Genomic DNA, 22,685 nt, shown 5'->3' on the forward strand with positions numbered 1-22,685 from the left:
ACTACATAAACAGAAGTTTTTACTGATATTAATATGCAAAACTCATATGGCTTTCTCAGTGTCCCTGGTCCAAATTGCTCAAGGCCCCAGATAAAGTTGAAAAATATGTGTGTTTCTGTCAGCAGCCTACCTCCCCTACGACGCCCACCAAGCCCGTGGTGCCCCTGGAGTGGGCCTCAGGCGTGATGCCAAAGCCAGATCCTACAGTCATCAACAAGCACATAAGGAAATTAGTTGAGGTAAGTGGTTGAGGGACAGTTAAAAGTGAGCAGTTAAAAGGAGGCCCCTTTCTCTTTCCAGAATATTCTCTGGTTGCCCAGGAATCATATGGAGTCCATGAAAACAGCCCTCTGGCAAGTAAGAGCAATTCAGCAGACACTTAGCTCTACCTGGCACTGGCTTCTAGGGAAGAACCTCCCAGGAAGGCCCCCTTTCCCCTTCCTGTCTGTCAGTTCTCACTTACCCAAATACTCTCAGCTACTTAGAACCCCTCACTTCCCTAGGCATTTGACACTTCTGTCATTGTCCCTGCAACCCAAGGGACTGTATGAGGATTAGAATCTACTCATTAAAACCCACATGGGGGGCTTCCCTGGTGGTGCACTGGTTAAGAATCCACCTGCCAATTCAGGGGATACGGGTTTGAGCCCTGGTCGAGGAAGATCCCACATGCCGCTGAGCAACTAAGCCCATGTGCCACAACTACTGAGCCTGCGCTCTAGAGCCCACAAGCCACAACTACTGAGCCTGCGTGCCACAACTACTGAAGCCCACATGCCATAACTACTGAGGCCCATGCACCTAGAGTCCATGCTCCACAACAAGAGAAGCCACCCAATGAGAAGCCCGTGCACCGCAACAAAGAGTAGCCCCCGCTCACTGCAACTAGAGAAAGCCCTCAGGCAGCAACGAAGAACCAATGGAGCCAAGAATAAGTAAATAAATAAATAAGTTTATAAAAAAAGAAAACCCACATGGGTCATCATAAAATGCTGGATAAATTGGTTACCTGAGGGTAAAAAAAAATACTGTAAGTTGAGTAGTTTCTCCAGCTGTATATATTTGGGGGTCTGTGACACCGCACCACAACAGCATTTAGGTCAGAAACATCACTTAATGAAGGGCAAGATTGTGTCAGAGTTTTCCGTATTAAAAACAACAAAAAAAGAGTAGATGCACCAATGTGGGAAAGATGGAAATATCTCAGCCACTAGAAATTGTGATTGTTGATTAAACATCTCCCTTCATAGACTGGTACATCCTCAGATGCAATAGGAACAAGTCTTTGGGATATTATGTGCTCTTTGCTGGGAAAGGATGTTTACAGAAAAAGAATGTTCTATATCTTGGATCATCCATGGAACTATGAGGTGCTGAAAGAAAAGTTGCATGGGGCATGGGAGTCAGGAAGGGGAGATTAGAAAGGGTGAGGAAGAGGATGAGAAAGCCATAAGGTCCAGTGGAGACCATGTGATGATATGGTAGTGACAGACCAAACTTGGAGCCAGGGAAGGTGGGCAAAGGATCTGGGTGCATGGAGTTGCAGCTCAGGAAGGTCTAGAATCAGGAAGTGAAAGAAGTATTTTTTCTCCTTCTCTCTCCTCTGCTTTTCTCTGAATGTTCACTCCGTTCTCTGCAGACAGACTTTCCTTGCTCCACACGAGGAGCCTCTTTCTCCCCCACCCCTTTGTACCTTACCTCTTTTCTCCAATTCCAGTTTCATGGGGGAAGGTTGGCCCAGTTTGGTTAGATTGAGTACTGTTGATTTAATTGAATAAATGGCTGGGTTTCATTTGAATTTCCATAATGAATTTTATGCCACCAAAAATCTTGTACTCTTAGTATAAATATGGGTATTAAAGTATAAATTGTAAGCACTCCATAATAGTTCATTTTTAAGCAATTTCGATTATGGATAAGCATTGATAGTGCGACTTGCAAAAAAATTCATTTATCTATGGGTAAACTTGCAATGGGTGCTAAACAATCATATTTTTAATTAAGTAATTTGTTCATTTATACTTTGCCTACTTCCCAAAATACTCCTGAAGCAGTTGTGCCCTAAGGCAATACAGATAATATATAATAGAACAGGGGAATTGCCAACAAACACATGAAAGAATGCTCAACATCATTAATCATTAGAGAAATGCAAATCAAAACTACAATGAGGTATCACCTCACACCAGTCAGAATGGCCATCATCAAAATATCTACAAACAATAAATGCTGGAGAGGGTGTGGAGAAAAGGGAACACTCTTGCACTGTTGATGGGAATGTAAATTGATACAGTCACTATGGAGAACAGTATGGAGGTTCCTTAAAAAACTAAAAATAGAACTACCATATGACCCAGCAATCCCACTACTGGACATATATCCTGAGAAAACCATAATTCAAAAAGAGTCATGTACCACAATGTTCATTGCAGCTCTATTTACAAAAGCCAGGACATGGAAGCAACCTAAATGTCCATCGATAGATGAATGGATAAAGAAGATGTGACACATATATACAATGGAATATTACTCAGCCATAAAAAGAAACAAAATTGAATTATTTGTAGGGAGGTGAATGGACCTAGAGTCTGTCATATGGAGTGAAGTAAATCAGAAAGAGAAAAACAAATACCATATGCTAACACATATATATGGAATCTAAAAAAAAAATGGTTCTGAAGAACCTAGGGGCAGGACAGGAATAAAGACGCAGACATAGAGGATGGACTTGAGGACACGGGGAGGGGGAAGGGTAAGGTGGGACAAAGTGAGAGAGTGGCATGGACTTATATATTCTACCAAGTGTAAAATAGATAGCTAGTGGGAAGCAACCACATAGCACAGGGAGATCAGCTTGGTGCTTTGCGTCCACCTAGAAGGGTGGGATAGGGAGGGTGGGAGGGAGAAGGAAGAGGGAGGAGATTTGGGGATATATGTGTATGTATAGCTGATTCACTTTGTTATAAAGCAGAAACTAACACACCGTTGTAAAGCAATTATACTCCAATAAAGATGTTAAAAAAAAGAAAAAGAAATCACAGGGGAAAGAGAGATTGCTTCATTATAACTGGACTCTAAGTCAAATGTTTGCATACATGTTTTGCAGGGAGAACTTACAAACTTTTTGAAAATCCAATTTAGCAGAGGGCAATGGAAAAATCTTTTTTATTTTTCTCTGATTATGAAGAAAGCCAGGGCAGTCCACTGGTTAGGACTTAGCACTTTCACTGACATGGCCCCAGGTTCAATCCCTGGTTGGGGAATTAAGATCCCGCAAGCCACGTGGTATGGCAAAAAAATTAAAAATTAAAAAATTAAAAGGTGAATATTAAAACATTTCATAAAACAGAAAATAGAAAGTTTTACTTTCAGGACTTGATGTTTCTTCTGTCTAGGGTTAATCACTGATAATTTGTAGATCATCTTGTATGATTTTATTTTCTCCCCCCATACACACACACACACACACACACATATATACATGTATATCTTTGAGAAAGCTTGTTCAGTTATTTCCTTAGAACAATTCCTAGAAGTGGAATTGCTGTGTCAGAGTAAGCACTGATTGTCCTCCAGAAAGATTGTGGCTATTTGCTTTACCAACTTGATAAGAGAGTGCCTATTTTCTCATAACCCTAGGAAATTATCAATTGTTTTAATGTTTTCCAATTTGAGAGGTTAAAAAAAAAGTTTCATTAGTATTTCCATAATTACTAGCAGAATTGAATGTCTTTCCATGAATGTATTGTCCATTTGTATTTTTACTTTGGTGATCGTCTGTTTTCCTTTTGTGTCTTTCCTCTCGTAAGTGTTGCTAATGATTTTCTCTGTCATTTACATTTAAATTTGTTAATTGAGCTTTTTTGATTCAGATATTTTGCATTTTATTTTAATGAAATACTTTTTTTATGACCTCTGACTTGGATGTCATCCTAAGAAAGGTCTTTCCTACTCAAAGATAATAAAACATGAAAAATATTTTTATCTATTTACCTTTGGTTTTTTATAACTTTATTTTTACATTAAAATATTTAAGGCATCTGGAATTTAGTTTGGGGGCAATTTATTTTATAAGATTATCAGCCATTTAACTCAACAGCAATTATTAGATAACCCATAATTTCCCTGTGGATTTGAATAGATATTTTTTGATATTCTGAATTCTTACATTCATATGGATCTGTTTCTGGACTGTACTCTCTGCAGTAAGTTACGATACCATGTTGTTTTGACTAATGTAGCTTTGATTTCTGATAGGGCACATTGCCCCTCATTACCCGTCATTGTTTTAGATGAAATATAACTGACCTTCTAGGTGTTCTAGGTGTACAACATAGTGATTCAATATTTCTACACATTACAAAATGATCACCACAATAAGTCTAGTTACCATCTGTCACCATACAATGATATTAAAATATTACTGACTATATTACCCATGCTGTACTTTCCATCCCATGACTCGTTTATTTTATAACTGGAAGTTTGCACCTCTTAATTTCCCTCATCTATTCATTCATCCTCCCACTCCTCTCACCTCTGGCAACCACATGTTTGTTCTCTGTATCTATGAATCTGTTTCTGGTTTTTTTTTTGTTTGTTCATTTGTTTTTTAGATCCCACATACAAGTGAAATCCTATGATATTTGTCTTTCTCCGCCTGACTTATTTCACTTAGCGTAATACCCTAAGGTCTATCTATGTTGTCAAAAAATGGCAAGATTTCATTCTTTTTTATGGCTGAGTCATATTCCATTTTATTTATATACCACATCTTCTTTATCTATTCATCTATTGATGAACACTTAGGTTGCTTCCATATCTTGGCTATTGTAAATAACGTTAGAATGAACACAGGGATGTATATATCTTTCAAATTAGTGTTTTTGTTTTCTTTGGAAAAAATACCCAGAAGTGGAATTGCTGGATTGTATGATAGCTCTGTTTTAAATTTTTTGAGGAACTTCTATACTGTATTTCATAGTAGCAGCACCAATTTTTAATCCCAACAACAGTACATGAGGGTTCCCTTTTCTCCACACCCTCACCAACTCTTGTTATTTGTTGTTTTTTTGGTCATAGCCATTCTGACAGGTGTGAGGTGGTATCTCTGTGTGGTTTGGATTTGCATTTCCCTGAGATGAGTGATGAGTGATGTTGAACATCTTTTCATGTGTCTGTTGGCCATCTGTAAGTCTTCTTTGGAAAAGTGTTTATTCAGGTCCTCTACCTATTTTTTAATTGGGTTGTTTGTTTTTTTGATATTGAGTTGTATGAGTTCTTTGTACATTTTGAATATTATCCCCTTATCAGAGATATCATTTGCAAGTATCTTCTCCTATTCAGTAGGTGGCCTTTTCATTTTGTTGATAGTTTCCTTCCCTGTGCAAAAGCTTTTTAGTTTGATATAGTCCCAGTTTTTTGTTTTTGCTTTTGTTTCCCTTGCCTGAGATCATTACTCCTCATCTTAAACAAACAATTTTAGGCTATTCTCAATATGTTCACTTCTATAGGAACTTTAGAATCAATTTATTCATTTCAAACAAATTCCCACCGGGATTTTGACTGCAATTGCATTAAACGTATACTTTGATTTTTGAGATAATTTAACATTTTAAAGTTTCATTTTCTATTGTCATGGTACTGGCATTTGTGAATTCACCAAGCCTTACTCCTACTCAACCCTGAGGTCTCAGTTTAGACCTTGCTTTCTCCAGGAAACATTTTAAAATCTCCCTTCCCCCTCTCCCCCAGCACTCTGTCTTTATCCTCAGCGTTGCACTTATCTCATTATACCATAAAGGCGTCTCAATTTTGTTATCTCCCACTAGATTCCAAGCTCCTTGATAGAAAGAATAATATGCTAGTTATCATTGCTTTCCCAATAACAATTCAGAGGCTGATTTGTAAATAGTCATTCAATAAATATTTGCCTTTCCTTTGCAGTCTGTGTTTAGAAATTATGACCATGACCAGGACGGGTACATCTCCCAAGAGGACTTTGAAAGTATAGCTGCCAACTTTCCCTTCTTGGATTCCTTCTGTGTGCTGGACAAAGATCAGTAAGTTTAATTTTGTTTTATTGTAATGCAACTGTCCTGAAGCAGAAAATTACTATGAAAGGAGAGCAGGGAAACCTTTAATTTACGTCTTGACAGAGTTGATCCTAGTGTATTGATGAAAGGTGTCTAAGGTGTCTTTTCACTGATTTTTTTCTTGGTGTACACAAACATGACTGGCTGGATGGAATCACAGGGCAGACCACATCATCGGTGTTAATTAAGTACAAGTGCTCACTTGCAAATTAGCCCAGCTCTCCATTTCCGATATTACTGCTGCAACTTAGCTAGCTCATCAACCCCAAAACCTCCATCAAAAAAGAATAGAGACTAAATATAGTTAGATCTAGAATGGTGGAGTCCTCAGCATCATTGAACCCGGGGGTAATCTTAAAAGTCATCAAGTAAGTAAGATCATTTTTTAGATTACTTACGATTTTCAGGAGAGCAGGTGATGGCTGCAGATAGCCAAGAAGTGTTTATGCTTTGTTTTTTCCTTTGCTAGTTCAGAGGTTGTCTTGAGAAACAAAGGAAAAAATATATTTTTCTTTAGCTTCAAATGATTCATAAGAGATAAAATAACTCCAGAGGCTAAAACCTGGATCATTAAAAATATATAATGATTTTTTAAAAAATTTGCCAAGAAACCCTGGCATTAATAATTTTATCACTTCATTTTTAATTATGTGAGATCAGCTCCTAGTTTAAAAATCATCTGTAATGAAATGCTCGATTTTATATTGGTTAAATGTCCAAATTATATCACATTAAAATTCTCTAATATTTTTGTTGGTGTGAGAATTAAATGAAAATTAAAGCCTTGGTACTTTATCATAAACGTCTTAAAACCTTAATCCATCTTCATTGTATAACAGAGAATACTTTTAAAATAAACTTAAGTTATTAGAAACATACACTTCCTTTATAAAATAAAACTTAAGTTACCCACTAACTACCCACTTCTTCCCTCAGTTTGTTTCTGTCAGTGACATGTTCAAAGAACATGAACTTAAAATCACTTCCCAGTCTTCATTTTGTTTCTCTGCCAGTTCTTGCTTGGAACAGAGACTGTCCCAGCAGATATACTTTTTTTCCTAAAAAAACTTTTTTCCCCTAAAAATGGAGGTTTAAAGTATTCATAGCTTACATAATTTCTTTTGTTAGACAGGCTTAGATATGTTGATTTTGAGAGGAGAGTGGACCATCCAGGAGAAGATTCTAACAAGTTGTCAAAGATATGGCGCCAAGATTCAGGAGAACGGTTAGGGCAAGAGATGTAGATTGTTAGGTCTTCAGCCCAGTCGTGTAAGCTGGAGTTCCAGGAGTGTGAGCACATTCTGATGGGAAAGTTTAGAGGAAGTTTTAAAACTTTCTGATGGGAAAGTTTAGAGGAAAGTTTTAAAGTGTGTGTGTGCTAAGAAAGCCTTTGACACTGAAAGCTGTCCTTTGAGGTCCTCTCTTTTCAGATGTGACAGGAAAGTGAACATTCCCCCCCACCCCCCGGCTTTTGGCCAGAAAGATTTGGGAGGTGAGTGTTTTAAGTGTGGCAACTACTTAGCAACATGGTATTCAAAGATCCCTCTCTTCTTTGATTCTCTTCACAGGGATGGTCTAATTAGTAAGGATGAAATGATGGCTTACTTCCTGAGAGCTAAGTCCCAACTACACTGTAAAATGGGACCAGGATTTGTCCATAATTTTCAGGAGATGACCTATCTCAAGCCAACCTTCTGTGAACACTGTGCAGGATTTGTAAGTCTGTTTTCCATTGCTTTCTCTTGTATGTAATGATTTGTGCAGTATTCTGAGAATGTGGGAAAATGATACATGAACAGAGTCCATTGTCTGCCTTAGATCCAAAGTAAAACATGATGGCTCCCTGAAATTAAACATTCAATTAAAAACGAAAGCAAGATCTGCAGATTTAGCTATGTTCTTTCTAGGAATGCAGGGCTGGAGAAGACAGGGAAGGTTGGTGAGTCGTATTAACTCAGGAGAGCAGTTTGTCTGTTAATACCTGCCAGAGAAAAGTTCTGCCCAGTGAGCCCTGGCATTCATCACTGAGTGCAATTAAGTGGTATATTTATTGTAGCCAGTTCCTCTCAGTTCTTGTTTCATATGGTGTCAGTCACTAGAAATCTATCATGATATGGCTCCATAATTCATAACTCAGAAAGGAAAAAAAATCTTTTCGAAGAGAAGATGGTTATAATAATAAATAACACGTACTCGGCATTTGACAGTAATAAAATATTTCCTGAGGCATTAGTGTAATTAATCCTCATAACTAGCCCATGAGGTGGGCATTTTACTCTCCCCATTTGCATATGAAGGTAGAGAGGTCCAGAGAGGATAACTCAAGTTTCCCAGGATTTCACAGCCAGTAATGACTAGAGCCGGGACCCAAACTCAAGTGTTCTGGATTTACCTACACCACTGCAACAAATGAAGGTTGTACACCTCACTTCCCCATATCTGATGATTCTTTAGCAACTAAGGTCAGGTTTGGCCCTGGTGTTAAACAAAGACCCTCGAGCTCTGAACATCTTCTAGTTGATATCCAAGTAATGTAAGATGGAAAATGTAGTACTCTACACAAGGGTAGCCCAGCAGCCAGGTGAGTGGCATTTGTCCAGATGCCAGCTCAGTTTTGTTAGCTTCATTCAGCAGTCATGTCCCCCTGTGGACCCATATGGAATTCGTGGCTGATATCATATACGCTCCCATTAAATTACATTTTTCGCTTTCAGTCTTGAATAACTGGCTTTGGGGAGCCAAAGGGCAGGAGTTTGAATTCAAGCACACCCCCTGCTGAGAACAGGTAGATTAGAGGCAGTGGTTACCTCAAAGATGGCCCCCCGTGATCATAGAAGCTGCTGTGATCAAGGGGCAAGGCAGCCTAACCAGCTCTCTTAGCCCACCCCAGGGAAGGAGAGGTTCTCCTACCAGCTACACCACTGGGATTGCATCACCTGACCATTTTATCATCAAACAAATACTTTTCCTTTTTCATGTATCTCTCTTCTGATGGGAATTTTTGCCTGTATCTAGACCTGAAAAATGCTCAAGTGGTACGGAGCCATGTGTAACTCTCTCCTGCAGAGTGGGGCCCAGGGAATCTGTTTGGCCCTGGCCCGGCACAGCCAAAAGTCAGGCTGAGACATCTGACCCATGGTGTGGTGTGAGAGTTGGTAGGTCCTTATCAAATCTCAAGGTCTTGTCTCTGCTCTCCAGTCCTTCTGGATGTCTCTCCCTTCCATGGAGGCTCTGGTTCTATAGAAGCAGCAAGGTAGGCTTTCTTGGGAGCTTCTACACACTTCCCTCCCCAACTAATCAGAGCAGATTTGCTGGTGCTAGGTTTTTGATGCAGCTGTGATCAGGTCGAAAGCTCTGGACTTAGAGTCCGGAACTCTGACTTTGAATCTCAATTCTGCCCCTTATTAATCTATGTCCTTGACCAAATTATTGATCATCTTTGAGTCTCTGTTTTCCTATCTGTAAGAGGCGGTTAAGACTTACCTGCCATGTTGCTGTGGTGATTAAATGATATCAGACATGTTGCATACCACAGAGCTCAGAGTAAATCTTTCTCTTTTTTTAGTGTTCCTTTATGCTTTTGGAGTTTTATCGAAATTAACTCATTCAGAGTTTTAATAGCCCTTTTTATTTTTCAAAATATACTTAATTTCCTTGCTATAATTCGAGTTGATCTTTACTCACACACCTTTTTTAAAAAGCTCTTTGGTTTTCAAAGGGATTTATAAATATCATGCTCTAGCTGGGTCACTGAAAGGAAGTGTGAGGGAATAGAAGGAACTATTTTTTAGTGCTTGGACCACCTGCTTTTGAAATAAATTCCATTTTAAGGGTAAGGAAGACAAATAGACACTGCTTGAACTACATTGATTTTAGAATTAGGATTCCAGAGCTGAAAGAATGTTGCTAATTCCCTTATTTTGAGCTCTGGAGAAGTTAAGTGACTTCCCTAAGGTCACATGGATCACTAGCAGCAGAGCCATGACTCATATTCAGTTCTCCTCACTCCCAGTGCAGTGCTCCTCCCACCACAATCACTGCAAGTCTTACAGCAGCCTGAGGTCTCTAAATCAAAGACTGTGGGAAGTACCTTCTCCTGTCCTTGGCTGGCACGCTGACCCAGAGCCTCTTCGTGACTCGTGTTGTCTCCTGCTCCTTAAGTAAGCATCAGCAAGCAACGCCCTGACTTGCCCGCCTCATGGGACTCATGCTTGATTTTATCTTCTTCAGCAGTTTCTGCAGCTATGCTAATAACGTGCCATAGCCAGAGATTCGGATGCTTCTGAAACCTTATCCTTTCCTGTCCTAGATCAGCGGCTTTTGTTCTGATCACACACAAAACTCCCAGGAGCAATGGCTTCCTCTCTTTCCCGGAAGTGACACACTCTTCACATTTTTCTTTTCCTACTTACTAGCTATGAGATCTTGCCAAATGACTTCACCTCTCCGTAGCTTAGTCTCCTCATCTGTAAAAATAAGAAAATTATTATTACGTATCTCATAAGGATATTGTGAGCATTAAATGAATTGCTACATGGGACTTCCCTGGTGGTGAAGTGGTTAAGAATCTGCCTGCTGATGCAGGGGACACGGGTTCGAACTCTGGTCCGGGAAGATCCCACATGCCGCGGAGCAATTAAGCCCGTGCACCACAACTACTGACCCTGCGCTCTGGAGCATGCGAGCCACAACTACTGAGCCCACGTGCCACAACTACTGAAGCCTGCACTCTAGAGCCCGTGCTCTGCAACAAGAGAAGCCACCACAATAAGAAGCCCCCGCACCGCAACGAAGAGTAGTCCCCACTCGCCACAACTAGAGAAAGCCTGCGCGCAGCAACGAGGACCCAACGCAGCCAAAAATAAATAAATAAATAAATAAATAAATAAATTTAAAAACTGAATTGCTACACATAGCTTAAAACTGTGCCTTTCACATAGCAAGAGTTCATTAAATGTTAGCTATCATTGTTATTTTTGTTATTACTATTACCAAGGGCTCTGTGAGGAAATGATTTCTCATCACTACAAAGTTTCCCAGATGTGGGACCTTGCAACTAGTTTAACTTCCTGCATCATCACACTCATCTTTTATAAAAGGGAAGCAAACTGGATTATCGTAAAGATCCTTATAGCTCTGACAGATGTGATTGGCCTACCCACCCATTCCCTTTTCTGTACTGACACCTCCCCATCCCTTTTCCAGTCATCCTAGGCACCTGAGGCCTCGCTTCCAGTTAGTTGTCTTAATAATCCTTCCTGTCTCCAAGGCAAAGTGTTGCACTGTCCCAAGAGACATTTGCATCTTAATAATGTTTTCTGAAGGACCAAATAACTTTTAAGGCTCAAAGGAATCACTCTCCACTGATGGAATTTCCTTGTCAGAAAGAGAGTAAGGAGCAACTTTCCCAAAGCCTTGAATCCCTTCACATCAGCAGCTACTCTCCTAGGGCCACGATGCCCACACTCAGGGCATTGTTCCCCTATAACACATTGTGAACAACACTCCCATCAATGCCAGTAGCCCACCAGCCCTGTTTCTTTCAAAATTATTTTATTAGGTAGATATCAGCCACTTAGCCTAACGACTCAAAGTGTAGAAATGGAGCTTCTCCAACTTGAGCTAAGCCCGTTTAATTCATCAGCACTGTATGTTCCTGATGCCCCTGGTTCCCTTGTGCAAGTGCTGCAGGAGGCCTGGGAAAGAATGTGGGAAGTCCCCTTCTTCACGGAGATTACAGTGTGGCAGAGGTTTGTGAAGACACCACCACCAGGATGATGCCCCTGAACCGCCTGGGCAAACACTCCCTTGTTGAACTGTAGGCCCTCACATCTCCCCTGAGACTCTCGTCACTTCCTACATCCTACTCCTTACTTGGTTGGCAGAATCGGAGCCTTTTCTGCATCTCCCACAGCCCCAGCACAGGCCAAACACGCAGCAAATGCAGAGAATAAATACACAAACAAATGCAAAATCTTCTCCTCTTCTGTATTCTTTCAAGGTAGAAATGCTTCTCAGAAAAGAATCAAGCAAAATCCAAACGCTTTATTGGGATGCATTGCTTGGGTCGCTTAATTTACTGTGGGGGGCGCCAAGAGCAGCTAGTGTGATTTTAAAAAGAGCAGAGGGAGCCAGGGACTATCAAAGACAGAGTGACAGAGTCTCCCTGTGAGTTTTGCTGAGAGCGCATTATGCCAAAGTCCAATAAATGCACCAACGTCAGTTTCCCATCCCAGCTCCCATTTGGTTCCCAGAAAGAAAAGGGAAGCAAAACTCCTGTTATTGCCCCAGCTGGGGTGGGCTGGGAGAGGGTCCTTCTATCTGACAGGAAGGGTGTCAGGAGCAGCTACATCCTGTTTGTGCTCTACCAGGCATCACGCTTCCCAGGACTTCCTTCTCTGTGGCCTTGTTTTCTTTCCAGATTTCTCTCCAGATTCCCTGACATTCCTTTGTCTTTTGTTACAGCTCTGGGGCATAATCAAGCAAGGATACAAATGCAAAGGTAAATGTTACTTTGTTAAATTTTTTATTTTATTTTATTTTTTAAATTAATTTGTATTGGAGTATAGTTGCTTTGCAATGTTGTGTTAGTTTCTGCTGTACAGCAATGTGAATCAGTTATACGTATACATATATCCCCTCTTTTTTAGATTCCCTTCCCATTTAGGTCACCACAGAGCATTGAGTAGAGTTCCCTGTGCTATACAGTAGGTTCTCATTAGTTATCTATTTTATACATAGTAGTGTATATATGTCGATCCCAATCTCCCATTGTTAAAATTTTTAAATGTGACTTTTGGGGCAGGAATCATATTTGTCTGAGGGAAACTTTAAAGCTCTTGGCATCACAGAGAAATTGGGGCTTTGGGGCTACTGGTAACTGAAGAGTTAATGGTCCGGTAAAGGACTCCCTGAAGTTTTGGAGATCCCAGGCTGGAATTTTATCTCTGGTTACAAAGAGCAAGGAAACCACACTTATTCTCCCCCACACATCTAACCCCCATCTCTAAGATGTCTTGCCCATCATCAGCACACATTTAAGGTGGGAATTCTGAGGAGGGCAAGCCTAATGGAAATACTGTATATAAGAACTTTGTCCTTCAAGGGAAAAAAAACCCATGCTCATTTCTGTAATACATATGCATTTCCTTCTACTCTCACATAGCTATTCCTTTCTTTACTAAATCACAGATGATGATGAGAAAAGAGGAGATACATTTGCCCCTTTCAATGAATTTGTTCATATACTTCCCCCATTTAATTGAAATTTATAGCAATTGAATAAATATATATTTGATAAATGCAATAGGAATGTTTGGCTACTTGTAGATATATGATTACTACACATTATTGGTGTTCAGAAAACTGCTGGATATTTTATGCAGACTATTTATACTGGTTCTTTTAAGAATCTGATAATGCTCTTGAAAAATATAATAAAGCCACAAAATGAAATATCTTAATCACAGAATGCCTTCAGATTAATAATGTTCCCTTGTGATGCCTTTTTTCTCTAGCTGTCTTTCAGTATTTGGCCCTCATTTTACATGAACAGGGAACTTCCTTGAACCTCTATGGGAGCCACCTTTTAGTGCTCAAAAAACAAACAAACAAAAAAACCCTTCCCTTTTGTTCTCTGAATCAGTTGACTTAGTCTAACTTGAATTTTTACTTTCAAGCAGCAGAGATACTGGTTTCTGCCCCTTATCCCCTAGACACACACAGACACAAACAAACACACACACACACACAATTTTGTGAAGATGAAAATCAATTAAACCCTAGGATCTCTGTTCAGGTGGTATTTTCTCTTAAAGACATATAGAGTGAAAAGTCTAATTAAAATAGACCAGACATGTCATTGCAATTTGATCTTTCCCTGATGTTATTAAAAAACCATTTGAAACAAGACCATTTAGGGGGAAATGGGTATTGGAAATAATGAGAAAATTCCTCTTTGATGGTGAGAGAAATATACCTTATAAAATGATCATATCTGTTCAGTGATTCTAAGAGAAATGTAGGACCCTCGTCGTATTAAGTAATCGTGTTGCTATCTTCCAAAGTGGCCAAAATTTTGTACCCCAAGTAGCAATTAATATCTACTTTCTTAACTAAAACATCTAATGGGAAGGCCACAGGATCTGCAGCATGCCGTTTCCAAGCCATAGTCAAATCTGAGACATGTTTATTGAGCATATGCTCACCTTGTCTTCTGTTTCTATGCCAAGAAAGGAAGCAAAAGATATAATTGCTTGCTCTGGAAAAGGTTTTGGGAAATGAAGAAGAATACAAAATGCAGACAAATACTGAATGGAGGGACACCTTGCTGTAAATATTTAGAGGCAACTGTAGGTCCTGGGAGAGACTAGATGCTGAGGCTTCTCACCCTCATTCTGGCTCAGGGAGCCTCTTTGTGGGGAATCCACCTTGGTCTGGAGAAGAACCCCAGTCCCATGTAATTTGCATTTAGTTTTGGGCACAGGCAACTCCCCATTCAGGCTGCCCCTGCTTGTTGCTCCCCAGTACTTCAGTGAACTGTGTAGAAGAAGCAGCTGAACAAATATAAGAGAGAACTTTAGGAACCCCAGGAAGGGAAGAGAGTCCCACTGGCCCTTTTACTAGCCCTAGACACACCCTGTGGACCTGAGATTAAACACAGAAACAAGGGTGGGGGAGGGGAGGCGTGAGAGCCCAAACGCCAACCTGGAAGCCTGGTCAGCACCTGACATGTGGTTCACACTAATCACCTGTGATACTTTTGGTTGTTTCAGACTGTGGAGCCAACTGTCATAAACAGTGCAAAGACCTCCTGGTTCTGGCCTGCCGGAGATTTGCCCGGGCGCCCTCCTTGGGCAGCGGTCATGGGTCACTGCCTGGAAGTCCCTCGTTGCCTCCAGGTAATGTCCTCGACTTTCTTTCCTACTGCGATTTCTCTCTGCTCACCTTCCATGCCTGCACTTTGGTTGGGTTCTGGATCTAAAGCTAGTCAGAGCCATTATAAACATAAAGGTCTTCAGGGTGAGCAGCAGTGGCTAAAGACCCTTGAAACCTACACGTTCCTTTTGGCTTTTGGGTCTCGATAACATGCAGTTCACCTGAGGTCAATTTCATTTCGCCTCTGGTCTGTTCCTCTAGGACCTTGCCCGCAGGACTCCTGTTGTTTGCACCCACTTTGACGGTTTGCTGTGAACCAGTCAGATGTACGATTAATCACAATAATCACAGTAATCTTTCCCCTTCCAGTGCAGGATGAGGTGTTTGAGTTCCCTGGTGTCACAGCTGGACACCGAGACCTGGACGGCAGAGCCATCACACTGGTCACAGGCTCCTCTCGCAAGATCTCCGTGCGGCTGCAGCGGGCCACCACCAGCCAGGCCACCCAGACCGAGCCTGTGTGGTCAGAGGCTGGCTGGGGGGACTCAGGGTCCCACACCTTCCCCAAAATGAAGTCCAAGTTCCATGACAAAGCAGCAAAGGACAAAGGCTTTGCCAAGTGGGAAAATGAGAAGCCCAGGGTGCAGGCTGGTGTGGATGTTGTTGACCGAGGCACTGCGTTCGAACCAGACCAGGATGAAGCTGACATGGTTGAGACCAGACAGGACGGTGAGGTCAGTGCTGGTCAAACCACAAATAAAATCAGAAGAGGGAGGCTGAAAGCGGCTGAGATGAGTGTTATAGTGAGTCCACAAGGCAGCCTGATAGTTTTGAAAGCAGAATGGTTGGGAATCAAGACATATCACTTTTAGTCTTGTCTTTGGCTAGTTATGTGACTCTGGACAAATGGTCTCTTCTCCTTGGACATCAGTTTTATGATGTATAAAACTGAACTGAATGGGTTCTAAAACTCAGTGAAGGTTTCCGTGTCTGTATACTGACGTGATGTCCAGGGACCCTTGACTGTTGCTTGTATCCAATATAACAGTACACTATACCCATCAGCTTAGTTTTCCAAGCTAGAATCAGGGTCCAAACTCAGAGGAGGCAGTGGAAGCAAAAGACATGTAGATAAAGAAGGAGAGCTGGAAACTCTTGCCCCTACTTTAAAAAAAAAAGGGGGGGGCTTTTGACAGCATCATGGAGGAGAGGGTGGTGAATATCAGAGACATGGGGACCTCAGGGTTCTATATGTCAGGCTTTGCCTCCACACAAAAAGTATGTTCAGATCATCCAAAGCAAATTTGGAAACATATGGAATTTGTTAGAACAGCTGAAAATATAAATTGATTCAAGATGGACTTAGATAAATTTATTAGTCAACAGTCCATAGTGTATTAAGAAAAAGGATTTGGGGAAATTGGTGTCACATTCCTAAGCTAAAAGTAATGTCATGGAGGGAAGCCATTGCCTCCCTACTGAATCATTTTCATAAACAGAATATTAGGTTAGGTAGAGATCCTACTGGATCAAGCCAGTGCTCTTTTTTCTTTTGACTGGTCCTCCACATTCCACCTGTCCTCAGGAGATCTAAGTGCACAATCTCCATAGTTTCCTATGATGAGAAAATCGCCAATGACCTTTAACCAAAATTCCTCTAGTTCCTTCCTCATCGAAGACAATTAGTAAGGATGCCGCACATGATCTTCAGTAGTATGAAGTTTATTGTAAGTTCCTGCTGAACCATTGTTTCCTTTCTTTTAACACCAACTTTTAAAACAGCTTTGTTGAGATATAATTTATGTACTATAAAATTTACCCATTTAAAGTGTATAATTCAATGGTTTTTAGTAAATCCAGAACATTTACATCATGTGCTGGGTGGACTACATGATCTTTTATTTCCCTCTATAAATCTTGAGTATACAAGGTACTGATCATTTGAGATGTTCCCTTGAAATTATCTGATAAATTGCTTTCTAGGAGTAGTCTTACTTTTTAAAATGAGATCCAGCCATACAACAGGTTCTGATTCGTATTGCAGGAAGGCTGACTTCAGGCTGAGGACATGAAGGCAACTGTGTTGGCATTTGGAAGGAGCAAGATGAGATGCTCTGAAGAACACTCCAAAACTCAGGAAGTTATCTGAAAAGATATCTGGACATTTACTGCCTTGTGACACTGTGGGATCTCCCTGATTGAACTATGGGACAGAGGACTTACCCTATGAACTATTTATTTCCTCCTTCCCTGCTCCTAGTGAGGTGCCACAAAGACTGTGTTATGTAGTTGGTAGTTTTCTCTCCTACCTTTCTCTAGAGTCATTTATATACGGGTGAAATGAAAGCTTTTGTGCATGTACTTGATATTCATTCTCTAAACTCGGACTTTGCTTTTTCTGTGAGAATGTTATTTCAGTATTTTTATAAACTTTTGAGGGGGGTGTTTAACGAGGAGTCGATTTAGGGGTCTTTTTGTGTGCTTTTTGGACGGGACCAGGACTTATTTTTTTGAGGGACAAGGAAGCTCTTCCAGACTTGGAAGGCAGTGGTTCTTCTAATGATGATCTGCTGCAAGGAGAAGCTGTTTACATTGTTCTTACCATATCAGTTGCTATTATAATGTGTAACAAGTCACACTTCTATAATCATATAAGTCTTGCCAATTCTGCATCACTAGGTAGCTATGACACAGCCATGAAAACTATCCTAATATTTATCATTGCCATGGGGGAAAATTAACTAAATACATGTCCCATCTCACTAGGTTTAGCCATCTTTCATAAGACTGCTATTAAGAAGTATGAATAACAATTGGGCTTCCCTGGTGGCGCAGTGGTTGAGAGCCTGCCTGCCGATGGGGGGGACGCGGGTTCGTGCCCCGGTCCGGGAGGATCCCGCGTGCCGCAGAGCGGCTGGGCCCGTGGGCCGTGGCCACTGAGCCTGTGCGTCCGGAGCCTGTGCTCCGCAGCGGGAGAGGCCACAGCAATGGGATGCCCACGTACCGCAAAAAAAAAAAAAAAAAGAAGTATGAATAACAATTAAAAAAATCAATTCAAGTTTTTGGGAATAAAATTCAGGAGAAAAACAAACCATCCCTCAAACCCCTTACTGAAATGCAATTTTTAAAATTCAACCAGCAATTTTTTTTTTTTTTTTTTTTCTTTTTGCGGTATGTGGGCCTCTCACTGTTGTGGCCTCTCCCGTTGCGGAGCACAGGCTCCGGATGCGCAGGCTCAGCGGCCATGGCTCACGGGCCCAGCCGCTCCGCGGCATATGGGATCCTCCCAGACCGGGGCACGAACCCGTATCCCCTGCATCGGCAGGCGGACTCTCAACCACTTGCGCCACCAGGGAGGCCCCAACCAGCAATTTTTAAAACCTCAAAATAGTTTTAAGAATTTTGTTTGTTATAAAAGAAAACTTTTTGGTTGTGAAAGAGAGCTCTCATGCTCTTCCTAAGAAATTGCCATCATATTAAGAAGAGTCATAGAAAGCAAATCATCACAAACCACCTTTGATTAACATTTCATTTAAACTTTTAAAGTATCAATATTTTGAATATCTTCCTTTGACCCAACATTACTAGATGTGAGTCTGTTTCTTACATGATGAGAGAAGAAAGAACTTGGTTGAAGATGTTCAAAAATAGAGATGGGTTTGAGCCTATGGGTGAGGAGAATGACCTGCTACCAAGGGCCCAGTCAGAAACTGGACCCACAGAGGTGCACTGGTCTGCATTTGGGAGTTTAAGTGTATATAATCCACGTAAGACTGAATTTGTTTCTTTTGGGGCAGTTGCTTCAATAAAAAAATGCCTTTCTTCTCATTTTCCATTAGGTAAATGAAGACAGTTCTGTTCAGCAAACACTTGTTGAGTACCTGCTCTGGGCAGGTCCTGCGTTAGATGCACAAAGAGGAACAACTCTTCGTCTCTGCCCTTGGGAGCTGAGAGCCCATGGGCATTTAAGGCAAGATGACTCCTTAAAATAGAGTTTCAAATTCGCTAGAACTGACTTAATCATGCCAAACAGATTCAGAGATCAATTTGCAGAGATATTGCAAATTAAATGAAGTTATTAGGTGAGGGAGTTGTGATTAAGCTCGAAAATATAAGAACTCACCATTTGCGAGCACCTCAGAAAGCAAATAGCCATCCCCAGTGTTGGTTCCATGTATATATACTCTCTATTCCTATTCATAAATGCAATGAAATACATGTTAACAAAATTAAAAAGAGAAAATGGCAATTTAAGTACAAGAAACCCTTCTTGTGTGTGTGCTTTCTGTTGTTTTTGTTAATGAATGTTAAGACTATTCTTTTTCTTCTCAAAGCAGTTATTTCACTTGCCACTTAGTTTGGGTTATTTTTGATTTTTCACATATAAGAAGAGTTTTATAGGATCAGCCTTCCTGTTACAAAGATACTAAATGAACCGCGAGTAAAATCAAACCAAAAAAATAATAAAACTAACATATTATGTGTATATATGTACATAAACTATTTTTGTATATGTGTGTATATATGTGTTTATATGTATACACAGGCATGCAGACCCACACACATACACACACACACACTACTATTATTACTTTGCTGAAGAGGAATTCGAGTCCATAATAAAGCTGCTTTATAATTTTGATTATATCATTTACTCATAACCAATGGTGACTCTGATGTTTCCAATATGTCAATTTCCCATAATCAATAAAATAAGTAAATTAGGCAAACCCATGGTGGAGCAAAAAGAACTATGATGGTTGGTTCCTCCAGACCTTCCTTTTGTAGGTTTGATGATCACTATCAAAGCAAAAACAAAACCAAACTCTTAACAGTGAATATTGGGAGTTCCCTGGTGCTCTTGTGGTTAGGATTCTGGGCTTTCACTGCTGTGGCCCGGGTTCAATCCATGGTCGGGGAACTGAGATCCCGCAAGCTGAATGGCACAGCCAAAAAAAAAAAGTTAATATTATTAGATACCAAGAGAGGAAATGTTAGATACTGTAACTGAGTCTTCACTGAAGGATGTGCAAATTGTATTGATGCTTTTTGAGATCTGCCTAAATCAGAGAGTGATCCTAACTGGTATTTGAACACTTTATGTTGAGTGGCTGTTCCCTGAAGCAATAATGTCCCCAGATTTCCATGGTAAAACAGCCTCTCCAAAAGACATAGAGGTTTGCTGTTTAACAATGAAGGCAGGGGCTTCCCTGGTGGCACAGTGGTTGAGAGTCCACCTGCCGATGCAGGGGACACGGGTTCGTGCCCCGGTCCGGGAAGATCCCACATGCTGCGGAGCGGCTGGGCCCGTGAGCCATGGCCGCTGAGCCTGCGTGTCCGGAGCCTGTGCTCCACAACGGGAGAAAAAGACAACCCTCAGAATGGGAGAAAATATTTGCAAATGAATCAACAGACAGAGGATTAATCTCCAAAATTTACAAACAGCTCATGCAGCTCAATATCAAAATAACAAACAACCCAATCCAAAAATGGGCAGAAGACCTAAATAGACATTTCTCCAAAGAAGATATACAGATTGCCAGCAAACACATGAAAGAATGCTCAACACCATTAATCATTAGAGAAATGCAAATCAAAACTACAATGAGATATCATCTCACACCAGTCAGAATGGCCATCATCAAACTATCTACAAACAGTAAATGCTGGAGAGGGTGTGGAGAAGAGGGAACCCTCTTGCACCGTTGGTGGGAATGTAAATTGATACAGCCACTATGGAGGTTCCTTAAAAAACTAAAAATAGAACTACTATATGACCCAGCAATCCCACTACTGGGCATATACCCTGAGAAAACCATAATTCAAAAGGAGTCCTGTACCACAATGTTCACTGCAGCTCTATTTACAATAGCCAGGACATGGAAGCAACCTAAGTGTCCATCGACAGATGAATGGATAAAGAAGATGTGGCACATATATACAATGGAATATTACTGAGCCATAAAAGGAAATGAAATTGAGTTATCTGTAGTGAGGTGGATGGACCTAGAGTCTGTTATACAGAGTGAAGTAAGTCAGAAGGAGAAAAACAAATACCGTATGCTAACACATATATATGGAATCTAAAAAAAAGAAAAGAAAAAAAATGATCATGAAGAACCTAGGGGCAAGATGGGAATAAAGACACAGACCTAGTAGAGAATAGACTTGAGGACACGTGAGGGGGAAGGGTAAGCTGGGACAAAGTGAGAGAGTGGCATGGACATATATACACTACCAAACATAAAATAGATAGCTAGTGGGAAGCAGCTACATAGCACAGGGAGATCAGCTGGGTGCTTTGTGACCACCTAGAAGGGTGGAATAGGGAGGGTGGATGGAGGGAGACACAAGAGGCAAGAGATATGGGGACATATGTATATGTATAACTGATTCACTTTGTTATAAAGCAGAAACTAACACACCATTGTAAAGCAATTATACTCCAATAAAGATGTTAAAAAAAAAGAAAAAATCATGCTTTCTCACTTTTATTGAAAATAAGTATATTGAAAAAAATTGATATATATACGTATTAACTCTGTCTTCTGAAAACAGACTACATCTCCAGTTCTATCTTCTTCAATGAAACTATCACAAAAATTGACCATATGTTAGGTCACAAGGAAAACATCAGTAAATTTCCAAAATTTGGAAATAATAGAGATAAAACTTTATAATACTATAAAATTAGAACTTAATGGCAAAACCAGAAAAATAAAATCTCTAAAATCCAGAAATTAAAATAAAACAAAACCCACCTCTTCCAAATCTTTCAAACAACTCTTGAATCAAAGAGGAAATTGAAATTGAAGAATTTATAAGAAATGATCATGAAAACACTATACATACTTCCTACAGGTTCCACATAAGCACTACTCAGAGGAAAAGTTAAAGTCTTAAATATATGAATACATTAATAGACAAGAAAGGATAAAAATAAACCACTACTTTGCTCAAATCTAGACCCAAAAAAGGAAGAAATGAAAACCTAGTTAAAATGGCTAATTTCTAGGAAAATACAATCTGCAAAAACTGACTTAAGAATAAAAATTGGAGTTGTTGAAAAGCTGCTTTTCAAGGTTATCATCAGACTCAAATAGTTCTACTAGAAAATTTTATCAAACTTTTAAAGTATAGATTAATTCAGTGTAACTTACATTGTTCTAGAACACAACAAAGAGTTCTAAAAACTTTAAAATAAACATAATATTGACACCAAAACCCAATAAGAATTGCCCCAAATAAGAAAACTGGAATAATCTCATTTACGAATATCAAGGGAAACCTGAAATATTTTAAGCACAGTGCAAAATATGAAGGTTCATACCAGAAATTTAAGAGTGGTTCAGTATTCACTTATCTATGAATATGTGATTATGTTAATAAAATATAAAGAGGAAAATTATATGACCATCTTAATAAATGCTAAATAAACATTTGACAAAATTCGACACACATTTTGATTTTAAAACTTTTGAAAATAAAAATAGATTAAAGATATAGATGAAAACTTCTAAATGTGATTAAAATTTATCTATCTCAACCACAAACCAGCAAGATACTTTGAAAACACTGTAAGCATTGTTACTAAAGACTCATCTGAGATAAGAAGGCCTATCATCATTATTATCTAACATTCATTGCCTTTGAGAGGTGTTAGGTAATACAGAAGATAAAAAAGAAAACAGGACTATAAATATTTTAAAGTAG

General features: G+C 40.0%; 1 protein-coding gene across 1 annotated transcript in view; it reads left to right on the plus strand.

Annotated features, from left to right (window-relative positions):
• RASGRP3 (RAS guanyl releasing protein 3) overlaps window positions 1-18,964 on the plus strand; it is a 39,442-nt gene extending 20,478 nt beyond the window's left edge. The window contains exons 10-16 of the mRNA XM_060116938.1: window positions 126-239; window positions 5,947-6,062; window positions 7,664-7,811; window positions 12,561-12,597; window positions 14,870-14,995; window positions 15,342-15,706; window positions 18,812-18,964. Of these exons, the coding sequence (XP_059972921.1) occupies window positions 126-239; window positions 5,947-6,062; window positions 7,664-7,811; window positions 12,561-12,597; window positions 14,870-14,995; window positions 15,342-15,706; window positions 18,812-18,964 (1,059 nt within the window). The remainder of the gene's footprint in view (window positions 1-125; window positions 240-5,946; window positions 6,063-7,663; window positions 7,812-12,560; window positions 12,598-14,869; window positions 14,996-15,341; window positions 15,707-18,811) is intronic.
• The last annotated feature ends 3,721 nt before the right edge of the window (window positions 18,965-22,685 follow it).

Source organism: Mesoplodon densirostris, chromosome 14, assembly GCF_025265405.1.
Source record: "Mesoplodon densirostris isolate mMesDen1 chromosome 14, mMesDen1 primary haplotype, whole genome shotgun sequence".
In the NCBI taxonomy this organism is placed as follows: domain Eukaryota; kingdom Metazoa; phylum Chordata; class Mammalia; order Artiodactyla; family Ziphiidae; genus Mesoplodon; species Mesoplodon densirostris.